The sequence below is a fragment of the Neomonachus schauinslandi genome, chromosome 7, assembly GCF_002201575.2.
Source record: "Neomonachus schauinslandi chromosome 7, ASM220157v2, whole genome shotgun sequence".
Classification (NCBI taxonomy): Eukaryota; Metazoa; Chordata; class Mammalia; order Carnivora; family Phocidae; genus Neomonachus; species Neomonachus schauinslandi.
The window spans coordinates 5,449,520-5,462,380 of NC_058409.1; the positions used below are offsets into that span (position 1 = coordinate 5,449,520).

The 12,861-nt window shown below is 58.0% G+C and overlaps 1 protein-coding gene across 1 annotated transcript in view; it reads right to left on the reverse strand.

Moving 5' to 3' along the window:
* Positions 1-1,674: 1,674 nt before the first annotated feature.
* Positions 1,675-12,861, reverse strand: part of TBC1D9B (TBC1 domain family member 9B) — a 38,773-nt gene continuing 27,586 nt past the window's right edge. Inside the window, exons 12-22 of the mRNA XM_021689942.1 lie at positions 12,420-12,705; positions 11,126-11,255; positions 10,898-10,996; positions 10,074-10,142; positions 8,730-8,970; positions 8,319-8,384; positions 6,765-6,836; positions 6,466-6,516; positions 5,041-5,100; positions 4,483-4,589; positions 1,675-3,484 (exon numbers count right to left, since the gene is read on the reverse strand). Of these exons, the coding sequence (XP_021545617.1) occupies positions 2,798-3,484; positions 4,483-4,589; positions 5,041-5,100; positions 6,466-6,516; positions 6,765-6,836; positions 8,319-8,384; positions 8,730-8,970; positions 10,074-10,142; positions 10,898-10,996; positions 11,126-11,255; positions 12,420-12,705 (1,868 nt within the window). The 3' untranslated portion in view covers positions 1,675-2,797. The remainder of the gene's footprint in view (positions 3,485-4,482; positions 4,590-5,040; positions 5,101-6,465; positions 6,517-6,764; positions 6,837-8,318; positions 8,385-8,729; positions 8,971-10,073; positions 10,143-10,897; positions 10,997-11,125; positions 11,256-12,419; positions 12,706-12,861) is intronic.

Below are 12,861 nucleotides of genomic sequence, written 5' to 3' on the forward strand. Positions count from 1 at the left end.
TTCTATAGCAAGCTCTAGATATATAGTCCCTGTTCTCATTTGGGTGGTCTTTATTTTCACGTGTTCGAGTTATTGTGGCTGAAAGCAGAAGGCATCTGAAAAGAATGTTTTATGCTTAATGAAAAGAGCAGAATAAAAATTTCATGGGGCACCTGGATGACTCAGTTGGTGAAGCAGTGAAGCTATGATTCTTGATTTCGGCTCAGGTCATGATCTTCGGGGTTGTGAGATCCAGCGAGAGCACGGAGTCCGCTTGAGATTCTTTCTCTCCTGCTCCCTCTGCCCCTCCCCCCCATGTGCATGCACTCTCTCTCTAAAATCTTAAAATTTTTTCGTATGTGGTATGGGTTCAGGTTTGAAAAAGATGGTTGCTTACTGTAACCCAAAAAAACAGAAAAAAATAAACACAAAAATACTGAGTAATCTTAAATACTGGGAAAATTGTTTTTCTACTTTTCTGTATTTTTCCCTTTCTATAATAAATATGTAATCTTTAAAAATTCATATACTTTTCTTGGGAATTATAAAATCGACTTGGTTTGGCATAACATCACTTGGTGAGCAGTTTTAAAATACTACGTTTACTTACAGAGGTATTTTTAAAGCTTTACTTGTATTATCCATCTATTTTTTAGTGTTACTGTTCTGGTTATTTTGAATGTCATTGCAGGTTGAATGATTAATAGATGAAAGTACTGTACATTTTTGTATATTATTTTATCATATGAAAGGCTAGATTCCTGTTTTATATTCTTGTTTAATTTCTTTGGCATATTCTTACATTTAAACTTCTACATGATATGTAAAATACTTATCCAAATTTCACATTATTTAAATCTAATTGATTATGATTTAAGACTTAAAACTGCCAACTTTGTGGGATTTTTATGTATATCTTTACTTAATTTCATTATGGCCAAGAATATGGTCTTTCTGATACGAACCCTTTGAAATTACTTTATGGCAAAACATGTGGTCAGTTTGTGTAAATACTAGGAATGAAATTACATTGATTAACGACATTTTGTTGTTGTTAAGAAAGCAGTTATTCAGTTTCCTTGATGTTGTTTTGCTGCATTTATTGAGATGGGACCCAGCAGTTGTGAACAAGGTAAAATCATGGAGACCGTTATTTAAAAAACCAGCCACAAAACCTATAGATAGAAAGTAGATTAGCGGTTGCTTGGGGCTGGGGGTGGGAACAGTGATTGGCTGCACGTGGGGAGGAGGGTGATGGAAGTTTTCTAAAATTGCATTGTGGTGATAGTCGCTCAATTCTGTAAATTTACTCAAAATCATTGAATTATAACTCAAAACGAGTGAATTTTACGGCATGTAAATAATGCCTCAATAAAGCTATTAAATTAAAAAACAAAAACAGGGGCACCTGGGTGGCTCAGTTGGTTAAGCATCTGACTTTTGATCTCAGCTAGGGTCTTGATCGCAGGGTCGTGAGTTCAAGCCCTACACTGGGCTCCAGGCTGGGCAGGGAGCCTACTTACCAAAAAAAAAAAAAAGAGGAAAAAACCCCCAGCCCCAGATGTACCTTTTTTTTTTTTTTAAGATTTTATTTATTTATTTGTCAGAGAGAGAGCGTGTGAGCAGGGGGAACTACAGGTAGAGGGAGAAGCAGGCTCCCCGTCGAGCAAGGAGCCCGAAGTGGGGCTTGATCCCAGGACCCTGGGATCATGACCTGAGCCGAAGGAAGACGCTTAACCAACTGAGCCACCCAGGCGCCCCTCAGATTTATCTTTCAGTAGAAGAGATGCCCCACGTGATAGGGGTGGAGGGAGGGGTGAACGCTAGACACTGATGATCAGCTCTTGCTACAAAGCTAGGGGGTGCTCATGGCTCAGCCTGTCACCTGTGGCCCCACAGCAACTTGCTGAGCCCAAGTGCTTGCTGCAGCCCAAGCCCCGGCCAACACCTGCACCCACTGGACCCAGGCTGTTTGTGCCTGAGGTGCCTGGGACCCTCCCTCGGCAGAGGTCAGCTCAAGCCCTACTGGGCCTGCATCAGTACTTTCTGTGCCCTCATTCTCCCTGGGGGCCTGAAGCCCCACCCCTGTGGGGGTCTAAGTGCCCAGAACCTCCGGAACATGGCCTGGGCCCCCACCTGCCTGGGAAGAAGCCAGAAGCCCAAGCAGTAGCTGAGGCCACATTAAGGCTCAGTACACAGTATGGTATTGATTTCTTTCGGGGGTTTATTAAGGCATTGAGCACAGTGTGATTTTCAGCCAACTGAAATGAATATAAGGAAATCTATCAGGACCTGAGGGATGTGCTTTTAAGGTTAATGGTGAGGCTGACGAGCTGAAAGAGCATTTAGAGTAACGCCCGCACGGCATCCGCCCCGGTGCACTAGACACTTTGTGCCCGTGTCCCTCAGCCAGGGGCTCAGGGGCTCCTAGAGAGCACCCTGATGCCCAACGGGATCCCCTGCCTGGTGCCAAATGGCAGGAAAGCCCCCCGGAGTACTCAGCTGCAGGACCGCCCCCCCCCCGCCCCGCCAGAGTGGAAGGTGCCGTGTGGCCTGGCCACTGAACGGGGCACAGAGGCACTGGGCAAGCAGGCCAGGACGGACAGCCTCTGACAGGACACAGGGACCGAGGCGGGTCCCACCAGGCAGGCAGGAAGAGGGGGCTGGGAGCCTCTGTCTGGGCCCAACTGGGGCTGTTCAGCCTTTTTTTCCATTTACAACTCACTGCATCTGGGGAGAACAGGAGGGGTGCGTCCTGAGGGAGAAAACAGAACAGGAGGGAGGAGGGGGCGAGGAGGAGAGACAGGCCAGGTCCCCGTCAGCCTGAAACTCCAGACTGTTCGAGGTCACTGGACGTGCTGAACTGTCTCTCCACCTTCTTTTGGTCCTTGATCTTGAGTCCAATGTCCACCCTCTTCTCAAAGAAGTTCACCAGAACGGACTCTGTCAGGATGGAGGCCAAGATCTGCTCGAAGGAGATGCACCAGTCTGTGTCGACGGTGCCCCCACCGCGGGTGGGGGCTGGGGGGCTGCGGGCCTCCGCGCCCACCAGCACCGTGTCGTCAGCCAGGTCCTCGCACTGCAGGGAGCCTGTGCTGACCACCGAGTAGGAGGACATGGACATGTCGTCTTTGGTTTCATCATCGGACAGCAGCTGCGAGGGGGAGCCCCGGCCCTCGCCACTGCCCCCGTCACCCACCACCTGGCTCTCCTGGGGCGCTTTCCCGAGGGGGGTGTCTCCCCCCGCTTTGGTCTGGGGGTCACCGGCAGCTGGAGGCTGAAGCTCCGGGGCTGGGTCCTGTGCAGGGTCAGGGGCTGGTGGCTCGTCATCCTCAGGGGCACCATCCCTGGGCTTCCTGCCTGGCTGGGCGAAAAACTTCTTCCCCACCTCGCCAATGCGGAGCAGCAGGCTGGCCACCGTGGCAATGGCATGATACAAGTCCTGCTCCATGGGGTCCTCGCTGAACATATTGTACAGCGTCTTGCACAGCTCAATGAACTGTTCCTTTTCAGGGAGACACAGAGAAAGGGCGGGGAGACGGTGAAAGATGGTCAGACTGGCCTGGGATCAGCCAGACTGCCAGTGCTGGGTTGTCTTGTTCGTGGTCTCCAGGCCTGCGCCTTGCTGTGCCCATTTCACAGACCGGGACATGGAGGCGCAGAAAGGGAAAGCGACGTGACCAATATCACACAGCCTTAGAAGAGCTTTCTCTTCCAGCTGCCTTTCTTTCAGCACAGACGGCGCTGGGAGCCTCTCCCTGTCCCTATCACCGTGCTGCTGGCTGAGCCAGACCGAGTTCTATACCACTTCCCAGACCCAGAGGCTACAGGACTTCTTCAGTGTGTTTCAGAATCGCCTTGAGTCTTTCATCTTCAACCAGGGTGGAGGGTGAGGACAAAACAAGCACAGCCTGGGTCCGTTGAGGGGGTGGGGAGGTCTGACACCGCACTCAGGCCTCCTGCCTCGCTCCACGGGGCACCCCATTCTTCAGGATGCAGGTGAGAGATGCCCAGACGGCAGGTGCCTCTCTGGGCGGGGCAGGGCTGTGGTCAGGCTGCGGCCAGCGCTGAGACCCTTGGCAAGATGCCGGGCTCCCGACCCAGGGGCCAGCGCCTGAACAAGGGGCGGTGGGTGGAGCAGGCCTGCGTGAGCACGGCAGCTGGGAGGGCCTGGGAGGAACAGGAGCGCTGGGGGGATGACTCGTAAAGGGGTCGTGTGGGCCTGTGTGTCAGAGGCTCACCTTCCCTACTGCCTCTCTGCTGCATAGATACTGACGGAATGTGAACGAGCCATCGCCAGCAAACACCACCCAGGATAAGACCCAAAGCAACTGGCCTGCTGTCCTTCTGGAATCGTCCCTGACTGCTGTCTGACGAGCAGGTGCAGGAGGTAGGCAGGCGAATTTCCACCCTCCAGCAGGCACTGGGAGGGAGGGTGGGGAGCCGCTGGATGGGGGGAACCCAGCCTCGGAAGTGTCTGTTGTGGGCTCTGAATGGGCCTACCTGGTTCATTTTGGGAAGATCCTTAATCGTCTCCTTCTGAACCTCTTTCTCTTTGGCCCACATGCGAAGGTAGTGCCGATAGTCGGGAGGGCTGGTCCCCTTCTCCTCTGTGTATTGGGAGAAAAAAAAATCTGTCAGATCGAGCTGGGGGCCGGTAGCAGGCGGTGAGTGGGTTTCAGTTTTGTCTGGCACAGGGTTACCTGGGCCCTTTTATGAAACACCCCGGTATTTGGGGAGGTGGCAGTGGGAAGAACACTCCAGAACACCCGGATGTCTCCCCTGAGTTCTTATGCTAGGGTAAGGCCTGAGCTGACGAAGAGGGCCCCAACCTGTCTCCCCCAAGATGGCGAAGGAGGGACGTGGAGGCTGCAGAAAGCAGGTGCCCTGGAACGAGGTGGCAGTGGGGTGTGGGGGGTGTATTCACAGCGACAAGAGAGTCAGGCCTGGGGCTGATGAGAGTGGCTTCCCCTGGCAGCTGACTTCCCTGGGTGGGGGCCCCGCCTGCAGGGAGGAGCCCCAGGATCTGCATCGGCACTGGGAACAACGGCCTGCCTGTACCTCTTTTTTCTTGGCCGTCGTCATTTCCGCCTCCCTCTTGCTCTTCCTGCCGTAGTGTTTCTGGACAACCGGAAAAGAGAAAGCACACAGGGAATACCCCTGTGTTGCGGCTGCAAACCTCGGAGGCCTGTGAGCAGCCCCGTCCCATCTCCCGCAGAAGCAGAAGCCCAGGGCCCGCTCGCCTTCTTCGCCTGCTTACGGGGAACCAAGGCGCCGCCAGACCCGCCTTCCTCTCTGCCAAAGGAATATAAGTCTCGACCCTCACCGAGAAAAAGCCCGAGAACTAGTTTCTCTAGTGTCTGCTGAAAAGGGTCAAACCCAAGGCGGTCCTGATTCTCAGTTCAACCCTCCACCAACCACCGCACTGACTGATGAGGAATTGTGTGTACGGGAATTCTGTGCCGGGCACTGTATTTCTTAAAGTGACACATTTGCTGGAGGTGGCCCACACCGTCCCCTGTGGGGCCCATGAACATGGGGAGCAGCAGGTGGCCCAGCTCTCCCAGACCTGCGGGCCACAAGGCCGCCGGGGGACCCTGGTGGGTGGCAGCCTCCCAGCGCTGTTGGCGATGGCGGGGAGTCTCTCTGCGCTCAGGCTTCTCACTGCCGAGTGGAGGCCCACTGCCGGGGGCTGCGTGCGGTCTGAGGACAGGGCTCTGTACCCCCGGGCCCCAGCCCTAACTGGAACCCCCGGGGAAAGCTGGGAAGAGCCCGTGATTTTCCCAGATTCTGAGTGTAACAGAAGACCCATCTGTTTCTTTGGATTGTGCACCTGAGGCTTCCTATCAAGTTCAAATTAAGCCTTCTGACACCACCAGCAGGCCTGCCTTGGCTATCTGGATACGCACTGTGTTTCTCTTTTGGCCGTGTATTATCCTTGCTGGGTACTATCTGCCACGAGGACTTACAGGCTGGGGTTTTAGTCAACCCCAGGCCCGGAATGCCCCATCACCTGGATCTGATGCCCCCAACGGGCTTTACATGTAGCAAGGAACGCCTTCGCAAAGGCACTCAACAAATATATCTTTCCTTAAGCCCATCTAAACACCTGGTCATGTAGGCCATGAGGACATTTTCCACCGCCCTCCTCCACCTGTCCGTTTCACACTGTGGCCACGATGGCGTCTGGGCTTTCTCCCATGAGCGTGATGATGGAATACTGTTTGCGTGCGGCCGCGGAGCTGAGGCCCCAGTGCCGTGCCATGCGTCCTCACTTACTAGCCCCCTCGACAAGCACAGAGGCCGCCCCTCTCCTCCCCAGTAAGCTGCGACTTGGTCCTGGGTCCTCCTCGGGAGTCATCCACACAGGAGGCATCCTTGGGACCAAGCGTGTCCAGGCCTCCTGACCATGCGGGGTGGGGGGTGGGGGTGTTAGGCAGACGCAGCCCAGCACAAAGCGGGTGCCCCTGACCCCCAGGGACTGACCTTGAGCCTCCCAGGGCAGGAAAAGGTCCAGATCTGAGGCCAGAGGAGATGCTGGGAGAGCAGAGGAGTGGATGAGAGAGGGAGGGAGAAGCCAAGGTCCAGGAAGGCAGAGACAAGAGAAACAGGAGTGAGAACACCCCGGGGGGGCCCTCCCAGAGAGAGGACGTTGCCATCACCCGTGGCTCCCCAACACAGCACGCTCCCCAAGCCCACCGAGGGCTGCGGGCCACTTGTGCGGGGCCCCACGACGGCCCGGCTGCAAGGCCAGAGGCCCCTACACCAGGGTCGGCGGCGCTCACCTTCTGAGGAGCTGTCCTCGGTGAAGTAGTGGGTCGCTTCCAGGGCTGACTCGGCCTCCTCCGGGCTCAGGGCTGTGCTCAGAGGGAAAGGTGAGTGAGGGCAGGCCCGGCTCCCCGCGTGGCGTGCCCCGCCGCCTGCCAGGGCCCGTGATACGGCGTGGGGTCAGAGTAGTAACGATGATCACGGATCCCGGGTAGTGTTCCTTTCTTGACTTTCATGTTGTGTTTGAGAACGTCACATGTAGCCCATCTAAACACCTGGTCAGTGCAGCTGGGAGTCCAGTGAATGGCCAGCCCCCCCCCTTCACCGCTCCGCTGGTGGGGTGCAGAGCACTCTGTGGGGACCAGGCCCCTGCGGGCAGCCACGCAGGCACCAGCCACGCACAAGGGACTTGCTCTTCTCACTCTATGCATCTTGGGCATCGTTCCACATTGGTACGTTCTTTGTGATGAAGTGGTCCCCAGGGTTTCAGACCCACATGGTTCTGTGGGGGGGGGCTCATTCTCCCCACCGTGCGGTCGGGGATGACAGGGGTTGAACAGGTGGCACTTGGGGGAGGTGGCAGGGTGTGGGCTGTGGGCTCCGGGAGGCAGATACAGGTGTCTCGGGAGTTGGCAAAGGTGGCCCCACATGCCCTCACCTGGAGGACCCCAGTCCAGTGGGGTCTGCCCAACCCAGGCCTTTCCCTCAGCAGAGTCAGACATGGCTGGCACCCACCTTCCCTGGAGGCGTCCCTGAGGCCAATGTCCCGTGTTGGATTCCAGGTGAGATCACCTGTGTCAAGGCCTGGGGCTTCCAGTTCTGGCCACACAGAACCACCCCCCAGGGGAGCTTTAAAACTGCATTCCGGGCCAACGAAGTGATGGCCTCTGGGGAGCGCACAGCGCCGGTGTTCCAAACACCATTCCGCCCCCTTGGACGCAGCCGCTGACTCCCTGGGGCAGTTCGTGAACAAGAGCAGGGACCCAGGGTGGCTCCACCCCAGAGCAGAGCGCCCCAGGCTAGAACTCTCACCTGCCTGAGTCTCAGTTTCCCCCCTGAAAACGAGGGAACCTCATCTTGGAGAACTCTCCATGCTGGGCAGGGTGAGCTGGGCGCACACAGCGGGAACCCACAGATTATGGGATCTGGCCTGGGGACCAGCTGCCGGTCACCCTTCTCCCCACCCTGTGGCCTCTCAGTGTCCCCAGGAGGCTCAGGCAGAGTGTAGAGAAGCCAAGGGAGAGCAGCCCCTGTTCATGGCTGCACAACGGGGCTACCCAGCCATTCTGAGGGCCTCGGCAGTGCCCCCAGGCTGAGCCTCTGGGGATCAACAGGAGCGGCCTGTGACCCACCTGGGTCCCCCTCAGCCAGGCCGAGTCGCCTGACACACTCCCTCTCAGGTTATGCCCCCGCCCCAGGGCTCCGGCCTCCTCCTCCCGCTCTGCCAGGATGTGGAGCCCCCCGGGCTGCCTGAGGCCCAGCAGCCCACAGAGGCCCGTGCCTTGGGACGCTGCAGCCCCCCCTCGGTACACGAGAGGCCCTTGCTGGTGGGTCGGGGAGGAAGCTCTCACCTGGGGGCAGATGCAGCTTGTACAGTGCCTTGAGCTTCTCTGTCAGGTCCCCACGGTACAGCCCACCTGCACAGGGAGGCCAGTGAGGAGGCCTGCTGGCAAGAGGGCACCAAAGCCCCCCGGCCAGTCCACACTGGAGCCCCTCCCCTTCCCAGCCTGACTCTCCTGGAGAGGTCCTTGGAGCCCCAGGCCTCCCACTTGCCCCGGAGCTTTGCCCTTCTCAGGGTCGCCAGACCCATGCTGAGCAGCCCTGGCCTGGGGGAGGTGAAGTGGAGGGGAGGACCCCACTGGACCCCCACATGTTCCCAGTGAGAAAACTGCCCTTTCCATATCAGGGGTGCTGTTGCAGGGGGAAGACTGGCTGCGCTGGCATCTGGAGGCCTCTTGAGGAGGGGCCCTGGGGCTACTCACTCATCCCCATCACAAACTCCTTGAAGTTGATCAGAGAGTCCTTGTTTTCATCCAGGAGCCGGAACATGCGCCCGGCCAAGACTGGCGTGTGGGCGCCGCAGGCCCAGGGCGTCAGGCTGGCGAAGAGCTCTCGGAACTGGCTTGCGTCAATGCGGTACTGCTCCAGGTAGGGCAGGCTGGGGTCCCGACGCACAGCTGTGGGCCGGCTGCCCCCCCAGTACTGACTTGCCAGGTGCTTGGCCTGCAGGCGGCACAACGTGGTGAGACGGCTGGGCCTCCCAGCGCCCCGGCGCTTAGGACCGCCCGGCTGGTCAGTGTGTCCTCCCCGCTCCGCTGTCCCGAGTCCGCACAGTCCCGGGGCTGGGAGCACCTCCCAGAACCGCCCACACGAGCACCATCAGCCTCTTGTTGACAGACGCAGGAGCGGAGACACAGCCCCAGGGCTGCTGGCCACAGCAGGTCACAGGGGTGAGAGGCAGCACTGCCTGGACCGTTCCTACCGTAAGGCTCAGGTATGGCTGCCAAACCAGAGGCCACGGGTAACCGACAACAGGCGGTCTGGACTTAGCTGTTTCTGCCTGCTCTTCACACCTGTTCCCCTTCTTCTGTGAACAGCACCCGAAATTTTTTGGGAGAGCCCCTCCTGTCCACATCAGGCCGTGGGGAGGGCGCATGGCCTAGATTTGGCTCAACAATAAACACCCTCCTACAGCCACAGCACCTAACCTGAGTTAGTCCAACAACTAACCCTGGATTTTTTGTTAAAACCACTTGGAAAGAAAAGGCTCTTTCCCCTGAGAGAGCGGGATGACCCTGGAGCTGCAGACGACAGTCCTGCCATTCTGTAGGAAGACCAGTCCAGAGGACATCGAGGAAGGGGAGCTTGGCAGCACATTTAAGCCCCTTGATCCAGCCATGCCTGAAGGTGTGAATTCCTAGGCTTTCCAGTAACATGAACCAATGCATTCCCTCTTGTGCAAGCTGACTTGAGTGGATTTTCTGCCACTTAAGAAAGTGTCCTGCCGAAACTCCATGAAGGATTAAATTCTACCACACGAGGTTTGTGGCAACTGCATCTGAAGATGCTTTTAAATCAATTTCTCGGAGCACCTGGGTGGCTCAGTCTGTTAAGTGTCTGTCTTTGGCTCAGGTCGTGATCCCAGGGTTCTGAGATCAAGCCCTGCATTGGGTTCCCTGCTCACAGGAAACCTGCTTCTCCTTCTCTTCCCTGCTCATGCTCGCTAATAAAAATCGATTTCTCCTCTGGCAGGAGCTTGCTGCACCAAGGACGCACTTAGGGGACTAGGATGGGGTATTGGGCCTGCCCTCGCTCTTGGCTGTCACCTTAAACACCATGTAAAGGTCCTCCAGCTCTTCAATTGAGAAACCAATGTCCCCAGGTATAGCTCGGACCTAGAAGAAAAGAGAAACAGCGTGTACTGACGGATTCTCAAGTTCCAGGTCTCTGAGAGAATCCCCACGGGACGAAGGCTAACACAGACCATCCTGGTGAGGTTGCCGGCTGGCCAAGCCCTCGACGGCAGTCCATTCAGGGAAGGAGGTATGGACCACACGCTTATCCCTGGTCACACATCCCACCACTCAGTCCACACTCTCCAAGGTCCTTCTTGGTGAGCGCTGGGGGGGCCTTTCTGTCCTGAACACCCAGCCAGGGACACAAGGTGAGGGCAATCCTGTAGTGACTGCCGTCTGGATCCTTGGAAAGACTCTGGCACTGGCTCTCTGGAAGGTGTCCTAGAACTTCCCAACAAATGCTCTCTCCAGAGTTGGGGAGGACAAAGGCTTATAGCAGAGGCACAGTGGGCTGGATAGGTGGAGGGTGGCCGAGCGCCGCTGCCCAGGGGCAGGGGCGAAGCCAGCAGGCTTCAGGGCTCAGCCCACAGCAGGAAGACTCTTGGCCTTTAGGCGCTGGGGGGGGGGGTCAGAGAAGCTTCGCAGTGACCAGCCCAGGAGCAGAAAACAGTGACCAGGCCTCTCCCACTTCCTCAAATTTGCACCTTCACTCCTGGATTCCAGTCCCACACGACTGGACTAGGGGGCTCTGTACCTGGCCCTGTGGGCAGGAGCAGCCCACCTGGGTCACGACCCCCGCCCCACCCCCCACCCCCCAGCAACCTGCGGCCGTCAAAGCCCAGCCCCGTCCGTACCACGCTCCGCTTGGCTGTGTCCTCCAAGGACTGGATCACTTTCAGCCTCTGTTTAAACCGCATCTGTTCGATGTCGTCGGCCCTCAGGCTGCTGAATTTCTACCGGCCGGAGGGGACTCAGTGAGATAAGGCAGAACCACAGAGCAGAGAACTGCCCCGGGCCACGGCTGCCCACCCCCACATGCCCAGCTGGGGCAGGCCGGCCAAAGAGCCCCAGAGGGTGCTGACCTCATAGGACACTTTCAGGAGGTCGAAGATGTCCACTTCTGCTGGCGGGTCATCCCCACTAGTCAGCAGGGCATGGAGGTGTGGGATAGGAGGAGAAACACTCTGCTTGTTGACCACGTTATCCAGGTATCTGCAAGGATTAAAGGACAGAAGGCTGGACCCCCCCCACAGGCAACGGGGGTCTCTCTCCTACTAAGTAACGTGGAGGGACCTAATCTGCCTAGACTCCCAATCAAGAAGCGAGGGTGCTGAGGACGGGGCACCCTCCAGGAGGGCAGGAGAGGAGTCCCTGACTCTGTGCGGAGGGCAGGCAGAGGCATGCCCAGGAGGGTGCTCTGGCAAGTCGGGGGTCCCCTGGAGGCAGGAGAGAGGCCTCACCCCTCATGAGGCCTGAGCACTAACTCTGGGAAGCCAGGCTGTCCTCTGGGGGTCCCTTGGGTCGGGACCCTTTTTAAGCCCAGACCCTACCACACCAGGAGAAAGGTCAGTCCCAGTGGGAGGGATGACAGGGTCCTGGGTTGGCTCGGCGGGCAGGTGGCAGCATTCCTGGCAGGCCAGGGTCGCTGGGAGTGTTCCAGGCCAGGTGAATATGCACACACGGCCAGCAGGACCCTACAGAGCTCAGGGCCTGGGCCAGTGTGAGGCTGGGGCGGGGACCCTGGATCGGGGGGGGGACTCAGCTTCTCCGTCCAGAGAACCATGAGTGCACGGGGAGTCCCAGGGTCAGATTCTGAGGAGAAAGAGCTCTGTGGGCTACTGCTGGCTGGGGCCGGAGCAGAGGGACTGTGGGCGGCACAAAGGCGGTGGGGGTGGGGGGAAGGGGCTGGATCCCAGATAGTCTGCGAGGGCTGGATGTGGGGCCCTAGGGGGCAGGTGGCGGCCCATTCAGCTGTGAGAGCAAGCTGGTGCGGGCCCCTCCATCTAGGTGACGGTGACGGGGAGGGGGAGAGATGTTGCTGAGCCAGGGAAAGCAGCGTCAGGACTGCTCGGAGACAAGAGCAGGATACCCAGCGTCCGCTAGGGGCTGGACTAGGGGGCTCCGGCTGCCGCCCCCCTGCCCCCTCCCGGGTGCTCAGGCCCATTTTATCGGCTCCCAGAGCTGTCAGGACCCAGGGCTGTTTAGCCGGCACGTCCCACCAGGAAAAAGCCTCTCTCCTGCACCGCCCCCCACCGAGTGTGCGCGTTGGTGCATGCTGAGCGAGGAGTGCCCAAGGCCGGAGATGGGGCCGGGCTCTGCCATCCACAGGGGCGCCAGCCAGCGGCCTGGTGGGAGGAGGGGGGCCGGCTCGGTCACCTGCCCAGGACGGTCATGGCCTCGCCCTCATCGCTGCAGCCCAGCAGCTGCTCCATGTTGGCATCCAGGATGGCCAAGGCCACCTGCAGGATCACCTTGATGCCCTCGTAGAAGAAGCAGTCAACAATGACCACAGCGCTCTCGAAGGGCATGACACTGAGGAAGAGGGTCAGGAACCAGGACAGGGAGATGCTGGAGATCACCCCCAGGTCCTGCATCTTCTCGGACAGCTGCGGCAGGAAGTCTCTCGTGAGCTCCTCGAAGATGCCTTGGTCCACCAGGGCCCCTAGGGAGAGGACAAAGAAGTCTGAACGCCGGGCCCACGCCTCTGGCTTGGGCCCCAGGGTGGGTGTGGGGAGCCCACCTGATCCCCGGCCAGCTCCGCTCACTCGCAGGGCTGGAGGAAACAGGAAACAGTGTGCGGGTTTCCCTCTACGGCGTC